This window comes from Atractosteus spatula, chromosome 5 (genome assembly GCF_055471065.1).
Source record: "Atractosteus spatula isolate fAtrSpa1 chromosome 5, fAtrSpa1.hap1, whole genome shotgun sequence".
NCBI classification, from domain to species: domain Eukaryota; kingdom Metazoa; phylum Chordata; class Actinopteri; order Semionotiformes; family Lepisosteidae; genus Atractosteus; species Atractosteus spatula.
In genome coordinates, this window is record NC_142710.1 from 18,256,716 (window position 1) to 18,264,980 (window position 8,265).

The 8,265-nt window shown below is 37.1% G+C and overlaps 1 protein-coding gene across 1 annotated transcript; it reads left to right on the forward strand.

Moving 5' to 3' along the window:
* Window positions 1-2,499: 2,499 nt before the first annotated feature.
* Window positions 2,500-7,898, forward strand: LOC148834662 (RPE-retinal G protein-coupled receptor-like). Its single transcript, XM_088916630.1, has 7 exons — window positions 2,500-2,938; window positions 3,396-3,552; window positions 4,094-4,215; window positions 5,315-5,468; window positions 6,279-6,396; window positions 7,066-7,179; window positions 7,358-7,898. The coding sequence occupies exons 1-7, from the start codon at window positions 2,860-2,862 to the stop codon at window positions 7,499-7,501; spliced, it is 888 nt and encodes a 295-aa protein (XP_088772756.1). The 5' UTR covers window positions 2,500-2,859; the 3' UTR covers window positions 7,502-7,898.
* The last annotated feature ends 367 nt before the right edge of the window (window positions 7,899-8,265 follow it).

An 8,265-nucleotide genomic window follows, 5' to 3' on the forward strand; every position in this document is an offset into this window, starting at 1 on the left:
AGAGGTATTATATTTTTTAGGTCACATGTTAATGCATCTGATGATTTTGGAATCTTTTTCTGTATTTACATGATATGTTTATTTTTTTTAAAGGAACTACATATATTTAGTCAATTAGAATCGGAAGAATAACTGTTTAAATGGGTCAACTCCCAAATAGTTTGCTAAATTTAAAAACCTAACAATGGTGTAAATCATCATAACATTCAGTCAGACTTCTGTATGTATATTGATTAGCAATTATTTTCAAGACACCTTTTATTATAGACCAGACAGGTACTGTAGACTGCACAAACTCCCTTTGTCACATAACTGTGTGCTGTGTGAACACACTTCAGTGGCATTTCCTCACTATCTTATAATCTTGTAATGCTACAGTAGAATACCCTAAACAATGCACTCTTTGTTTTCTGACTAAATCTATGGTTTGAAAAGCTGCCAATTAGAGATGTCGCAAGTATAGCATGTGGCCCTTCATGCTGCATGGCTATAACTAATTCAAATTCCTGTAGCTTTTGTATCTTCTGCTCTTTTGATAATCAGAGATTCATATTTAGGTTTCATTGAATTCCTTACACTTACTAATGGGCATTTGACATTTAAATATTAAACAAATTCTTAATACTGTTTTCAATAAAGCATTTTTATTAGTTTTGAGTTGTACTGTAGGTTACAACACATGAATTGTCAGTTTTTGTCTGACTTTCTCTTTTTTTGTTTTGGACTTTGTTTTTAGAATTTAGAGATAACTCATTCACAGTGGTTCTTTTGTTAGCTTGGTAGAATCACAAGAGTCTTTTGAAAAGCCATTTAATTGCTAAAAGCATTATAAAAGCAGTCGTTTGAAGTGGGTGAGCTGAGAACGGAAAAAAAGAATTAGAATGAAGATTCTATATATTACTAAAGATGAGTCTTTTAAAAGTATTGAAAAGGTTGATTTACACTTTTGTTAGTTGATTGATGTGAACCAAACATTTTTGTTAAAAGGTAGTAGTTCAGGTGGGTAGCTGCGTCAGCATGCGTAGGCTGCAAAGGAACAAGTAATAGGTTTATTCCATGCTGAAAAAAAGAAGAAAGAGAACACAACGTTTCGGCCACCTGAAGAAGGCTCCACGGCCGAAACGTTGTGTTCTCTTTCTTCTTTTTTTCAGCATGGAATAAACCTATTTTTGTTAAAATACATTTTGATTGTCAAAAGTAACTTTTTGAAGAAATAAAAAATAAAGGCATAGAATGCGTGACCTCATCAACAGACGACACTTAATGCCTCTTGTCGTGTCTCCATGGTGTTCTCAATGTTGGTCAGTGAATAGCTACATATGACTGACCAGCAATGTTTTTCACCAGGTGCTTCGGAGTGATTAGTGATGCATTTGACATTACATTACTGTCAATTATGTGCCAACGTCTTCCACATCACAACATCCAAATCCAAAGCAGAGAAAGTAAGAGATCATACTCCTGGCACCTTCTTTACCCAAAGGGATGTGTGAGTATGGAATAAGCTGTGTTGTTGAACACAATACCTTGGCTGAGAATCACAAATTGGCTAGATGATTAGATTAGATGAGATGGGGCCTCCTCTAGTTCATAACCTTTCTTATGTTCTTGTTCTTATGTTCTTCCTTATGATGAACCTCTCACCTATGTGAGCTAAGAAATGTCCTGCCTTTTATGATGAGGATTACATGTTTTGTTCAAGGGACACAGAGTGTCAGCTTCAACACTTTGACTAAGTATTTTATTCACTCATACAGTACCTCTTTCTGCAAAGAGGGGACTCCGATTTTCACTAGTGAATGTCCTATGTCACTCTCATGATGTATTTCACCAGGCCTTTTCAAGTAACATAACTGTTATCCAATTTGTAAGAACCTACAGTATGACTTATGAGACAAGTCATTTTAATGCATTGTTGTGTCACATGGATTGTTTGGAATCGCATAATTAAATGTTTCGCAAATGAAGTGTAGCATGCACTTCAACATCATACTACAGAGGAACTGGTGAAAATGTTTATAGTATATAGACCTATTTGCATTAGTAAACCTTAGAGCAGAGATGATTTCTTCCAGAAGTATATACTGTGCATTATTATTGTTATTATTGCTATGTAACCTTATATTGTAACTTTAATTTTGTGATTTTTACCCCCTGTGAGCTCGCAGAAAAGACGTTTCATTGCCAGCAACTACTGCTGCACGCTGTATTGTTGTGCACTAGATAAATAAACTTTGATTGATTGATATTATTATTAAATTCCAGAGATCGCCCAGATATTTTTCATCTTAACTATCTTTAAATTTGTACGCAGAAAGCAGTATTTCAGTTGCATACTATATGAACTCTGTCTTGCGTATTCCTAAAGCAGAAGAGGGTCTTTTCGTTTGCACACAAAGGGATAATGGTCAGAAGGCGCAGATGTCTTAACCAGAGAAACAACTGCGCACTGACGTTTACGAAACAAGCGGTTTTTACAAACCAGTTGTGCACCGCAGCAGAGCGGCAAGCCTGTCCGGGGAGTATACACTAGGTCATTTTTATCAGTGTGTAATAGCATCTAGACACAGAAGCGTTGTTGTGCTGCTAATTGAACGCTTTACGATGGAGTTGTGTAAATACGATTTATTGGAACGGGGATTCTCGGTGTTGTTCTGTTCATTAACATTCTTTTTGGGATTGAAGCGGGGGAAAGAAAAGGCTTTACATAATAACTTGCATGTTTTTTCACGTGAAAGGGCCCTTTAAAAGGAGGCTCCTTGGGAAGCCGTTTTGATTCAGAAGGAGCATGAAGATTGAGTTGTTAGTGGTCTGGAATTTTTTCATGGTATTGTAAAATTAACAGAAGCGTTTTTGAAAATGGTGACTTCGTACACCTTACCTGAAGGATTCACTGATTTGGATGTGTTTGGATTAGGCACTGCTCTTCTTGTGGAGGGTAAGTGTCTGCATCAGGGGACAGATGAATTTTTAGGCAGTGCGTTGCGTACTGAATTAACAGATGCTCAGCTGGTCGGCACATAGCCCAGCGATTAAACACCCAGAAAGGAGCAGTGATAAAGACGGGGGCAACGACCTTTCGTAGTGATGATTCTTCGAGGATTACTCCAGTTTCTATTTGTCTGTCCCAACGATAATATTGCATAATCATTTAAATACAGTACGTGTTAAATAAGTGTTTTTTTCTAACGGTTTTATTTCGTAATGCCTCATTACGTAATCATAAAATATAACCCCCAATGGTTATTGTATTTGTTTTATTTAATTCCCCGATTTAAATTAAATTCGATGTAAATTCTATTTATTTTAGGACCACTGTGTATAGAATTTAATTCCACCCAAAACATTCTAATAACTGGTATGTGCAGGCTAATTTAGTTTTTTTTTCTTTCAAGGTCTGCTTGGATTCTGTCTCAACGGGCTTACAATTCTTTCTTTCTGTAAAATACATGAATTGAGGACTCCAAGTAACTTCCTAGTTTTTAGCCTTGCTATTGCCGATATTGGAATATGCGTGAACGCCACCATTGCTGCGTTCTCCAGTTTTCTGAGGTAGTATTGATTGATTTTCAATTTGAGTTCAACCGGGATATTTCCATTGAAGGAAAAAGGAATAATCCGTGACATAAGAAGTAGGCGATTGCACAGCACTTGTCACTGTAATTACAGTGATCCCTTATAACCTGAATGCTTTGTTAAAAAGTCCCTGACAGCACTGCTCAACTAAAAACATATAGGAAGTTTTGAGAAATTAAGGAATTAACGATGGCTTAATTTGTGTGTGTATTCTGCATGATTTATTCTGTGTCCCGAAAACGTTTTGGGTAAACATTTATTAGCGTGAGCTGTATGTTCAATTCCGTTGATCACATACTGTACAGTACAGAAGCGAAGGGGTTTACATTTTTTGTTCATATACAGTATATACTTATTCACACTGCATCTAAAACACAAAGTAATAAAAAGTATTTGATAAGTTTGATAGTATTGTTTTATTTCAGGTGTTTAGAGGAACGCTGTATTCGTGAAGTTAGTATCATGCTTTAATGTCTGCTTTCCGTGATTCCGCGATCCGTTTGCAACTGCTCTGTAGATACTGGCCTTATGGTTCTGAAGGGTGCCAGACTCATGGGTTTCAAGGATTTGTGACTGCACTCGCAAGTATCGCCTTCATGGCAGCCATTGCCTGGGACAGATACCACCAGTACTGCACTAGTAAGTAAGATTTTGTTCTAACTACAAGTACTGAAGTCACATCAAGATGCCGTGAATGCACAAATCCGGAGGGGCGTTCCTTGACACAACAACTTTTCTTTCTGGGGGACTTGAATCAAAAGAAGCAATGTGGCTCAATGTTTTGATCACTGGCTCCTGGTGAATGGCTGTCACTACGGGTTGTGCAAAAGCCTTCGCAAGTATTTTTACAGGTTTCCAGCCACCAGTGACCGACCCAGTGCAGAGTCTTTCATGGTTTTCCAGTGCTGTGGAAATACAGGCTTAGGAACTTTAGCTTGAATTAAATATTTTCCTTTGGTTCCCAAACATACCTGTTTATAAACAGAATCTTCAATAATATTTTATTTATTGTACAAGATATACTGTCTTACAGATATCTAAGTAGTATGGGTCAAACTTTTTTCTGCATGTCAGCATGTCTGGTTTTCAGTGGTGATTAACATTTTCAGGTTAGTGTAACGGTTGCTTGGGTCATGCTCTGAGACTGACTTTTTGCTATGAAACATTGAAATGATTGCAAAGAGTGATTCTCAAATTCCATTCAACTGTTATAAGAATAAATCTCAAATAATAAACACCTGATATTACCCAGTATTTTGAAGACAATATGCAGTGTGATTTTTTTTAAAAATGTCTGAAGTAGTGACACAAAATTATTTTCTTTTAATGAAATTTTAAAGGAGTTTTAAACAAAAGTTCAGGAGGGATGTCAGCAACCAAGGTCTCCCTCACCTCTGCTATGCTAACTCGTAATTCTCCATGATGTCACTTCCTGAAAAACTATAAATATCATAGTAAGCCTCTCTCTCTTGCTCACACTCCTCCATCCCCATCTCCACTTCTGCAGCTGCCCAAGCTACCCTTGTATGAGGGTCCTACCTTCCTCATCCTGTTTGCCAGGTTATTGGTCGCCAGCTAGGCAGGTTAAGGCAAAGTATCTCTTGCCAGACATCTCAGTAAATATTCCTAAATGCACTGTCTTGATGGGTAATGTTTCTATAAATACAGTAAACATACATTGTCACTGAGACTCATTTTATATCCACTAGATGATTTTCCCCTGTCTCCTGTTTTGCAGGAACAAAATTGCAGTGGAGCACTTCGATTACAATGGTTACCTTCCTGTGGTTGTTTGCTATCTTCTGGTCTGCCATGCCTCTGCTGGGGTGGGGCGAGTATGACTACGAACCTCTGAGAACATGCTGCACTTTGGACTACACCAAGGGAGACAGGTAACTGCCCTGGTGCCCCAGACACATGGTCACCAGCAATGAAGAAGCCTGTCTGAATTGCGCTCAGCTCCTGAGTTCAGAGAACCTATGTAACTGTGTATACCGTACCGTGACGAGCACTAACTGTAGTAAGTTTGAACCAAGTTACTTTTCCGATATGTCAATTTTGTTTGATAACCTTAATTTTCTGGGACTTCCTTAGTGTGCACTTGTGAGGTGATTGGACTGAAGGGTAAGTAGAAGGCTGGGCTCAATTAAGCTGCCGGCATTGATGAAAATAATTTAAACATCTCAAGAAATCTTCAAAATGGTTGACGGAAGACCAGCAATTATAAGAGAATATAATTGAAAACATTTTAATTTAGGCTATGCCACATAAACTAATCTTGTTGAGATAAATTTAGAACTAGCAGTTAAGCTAACGTAGCCATGATTAAGGATGTTAATTTTCAGTATATATTTTTGATGATGTTACCAAAAAGATGGTTTTCTCATAAAGTGCATAATTGATGTGAAAATAAAGATCAAATGCTTGGATTTTAAAACTGCAAACAGAAATGTTTTCTCCAGTTTAAAGTTTTCAACTTTAAAAGAATAAATACCCTAGTTGTGTCTGGTATTTAAAACCTCTTTTTAAGTCAGCTAAAGAAGAGTGCAGATGCTGTACAAAGACAGATGCTGGGGTCACTGGAAAGACATCCGAAGTGAAATACAGAAACTATGATCACAATGCATTTGGTGTTTTGGTAGCAGTTTCTTCAGGGTGAGCAGAGAGATTAATGCAACGCTCTGTCTTCTCTTTTTCACAAGAAACTTTGTCTCATACTTGCTGCCGATGGCGTTTTTCAACTTTGTCATCCCCTTTACCATCATGCTGACCTCTTATCAATCAGTGGAGAAGAAGTTTAAGAAAACCGGACAGTATAAGGTGAAAACCAGCTCGGCCATTTTTGTGATGGTTATACGTCAGAGTGAAGGTTAATGGGAATGTTTTTCCCTACCCCACTGCTGCATAACCTGATTATTTATGGTTTGTTGACTTACATGAGAAAACAAAGTGGTATCTCTGCTGTGTGTTAATAAACACTGAGCTTTTCATCGAGGTGTAACCATTATATAACATACAGCATCACAAAAGCAAAGCATTTTCACGTACAAAGAAACACTTGAACTATCATACTCATGAACGCACGCATGTCCTACTGTTCTGTAAGCTGTCATATTGATTTATATTCTGGTATTTATTTGTGAATTTATTTACACATTTAAATTCTGTTTCAACTTGAATATCTCATGTAATATCAAAAACTATGTCCTGCTGATATGTAATTGAATTTAAACTTTACACTCGCTTTAGAAACAAATGACATTAAACATATTTTACATCGTAGTTTAACACCTGAAATTGCACTTTGTGCTGATATGCTTTCCTTTCATATGTGCTCTACATCTTAGGTATTATACAGTACATGACTTTAGATGGAACAATGAGCAAGACAGAGCAGTGTTGGAGAAGGTAGTATTACTCAGCTTGACTCTCCCTTCACTGTAATATCTGAAAGAAGCATATCCTTGAAGGCTTTTGTTTTTTATTCAGTTCAATACTGGCCTGCCTGTGAAGACACTCCTGATTTGCTGGGGACCCTATTCACTTCTATGTCTGTATGCTGCTGTTGAAAATGCCACAGTCCTCTCTCCTAAATTAAGAATGGTAAGAACTTTAGTTTAAGAAGAAGTCAGTAATTCAGGCAAATTCCCACCAATACATGTACGTTCGTAGTATGTCCTAATTTTGTCATAACTAAACACATCACATATCAACTGCTGACACTGCTGAAAGGATCCATTGGCAAGTTACAAACTTGCGATGTTTTTTGTGTTTGTCTTAGATCCCTGCTATTTTGGCTAAGACCTCACCAGCAATCAATGCATTCCTTTATGGTCTTGGAAATGAAAACTACAGAGGAGGGATCTGGCAGTTCCTCACTGGACAGAAGATTGAAGTGACTCAGACTGACAATAAGTCCAAATAAAAAGAGCTTTTACCGGCTATACCTGTATTTTACATGCTGGCAGTTCGTAACAAGGCATAAATGTAAAGTCAGATAAACTTCATCTTATTTTTAATTGGTCTTCTCAGTTGGTTCCACATTGGAAAAATGTGCTGCATGTAAACTGAAATTAAAGTGGAGGAGACTCATTTCTGCTGTAGTTGGGGTTGTCATTGCCAATAACAGGTGTTCTGGGAGGCATTGTGGCATGACTGTCTGTAGATGTCAAAACCAGTGCTAACTGTGAAATGGACTTGGTAAGCATAGTGCATGTGACAGCCATTCCTGTTCATGAGACCTTGACGTTGAAACAAAGTAACCAAGAATGTTCATGTTTTAGCAGTGGATTTCTATATGTATCAAATAAAATGGGTGTAAACAATCATGGTATGAGTTTTTCACTTAATTAAAAATGTATTTTTTAAGTATTAGTTCCTGTAATATATTAAATAGCAATGGCTTGTCAATCTCTAGTTCAGACAGCTTAAGAGCTTTCGACCATTTGCAGCTAACAACAGCACATGCTGTAAATAAACGGATCTCTCACATCTCATAACATTGATTTTTTATATTAGAAATTAGAAACAGAAATATAGTAAATTGCCTTATTTGTAAATTAACCCATTGTGTACTGGTGGTGATGAAAAACAGCAGGCAATCACTGATTTCAAAATATTTGTTGATATATTTTCAAGGAAGGGTACAGAAAATCACGTAATGCTCTTAAATATGCAAAAATGACGAAA

Bases quoted from the DNA above. Each gene is read 5' to 3' on its own strand.
- LOC148834662 (XM_088916630.1), top strand. From the start codon at position 2,860: ATGGTGACTTCGTACACCTTACCTGAAGGATTCACTGATTTGGATGTG. The intron at 3,553-4,093 runs GTAGTATTGATT...ACTGCTCTGTAG, and splicing joins GCGTTCTCCAGTTTTCTGAG to ATACTGGCCTTATGGTTCTG. The intron at 4,216-5,314 runs GTAAGTAAGATT...CCTGTTTTGCAG, and splicing joins ATACCACCAGTACTGCACTA to GAACAAAATTGCAGTGGAGC.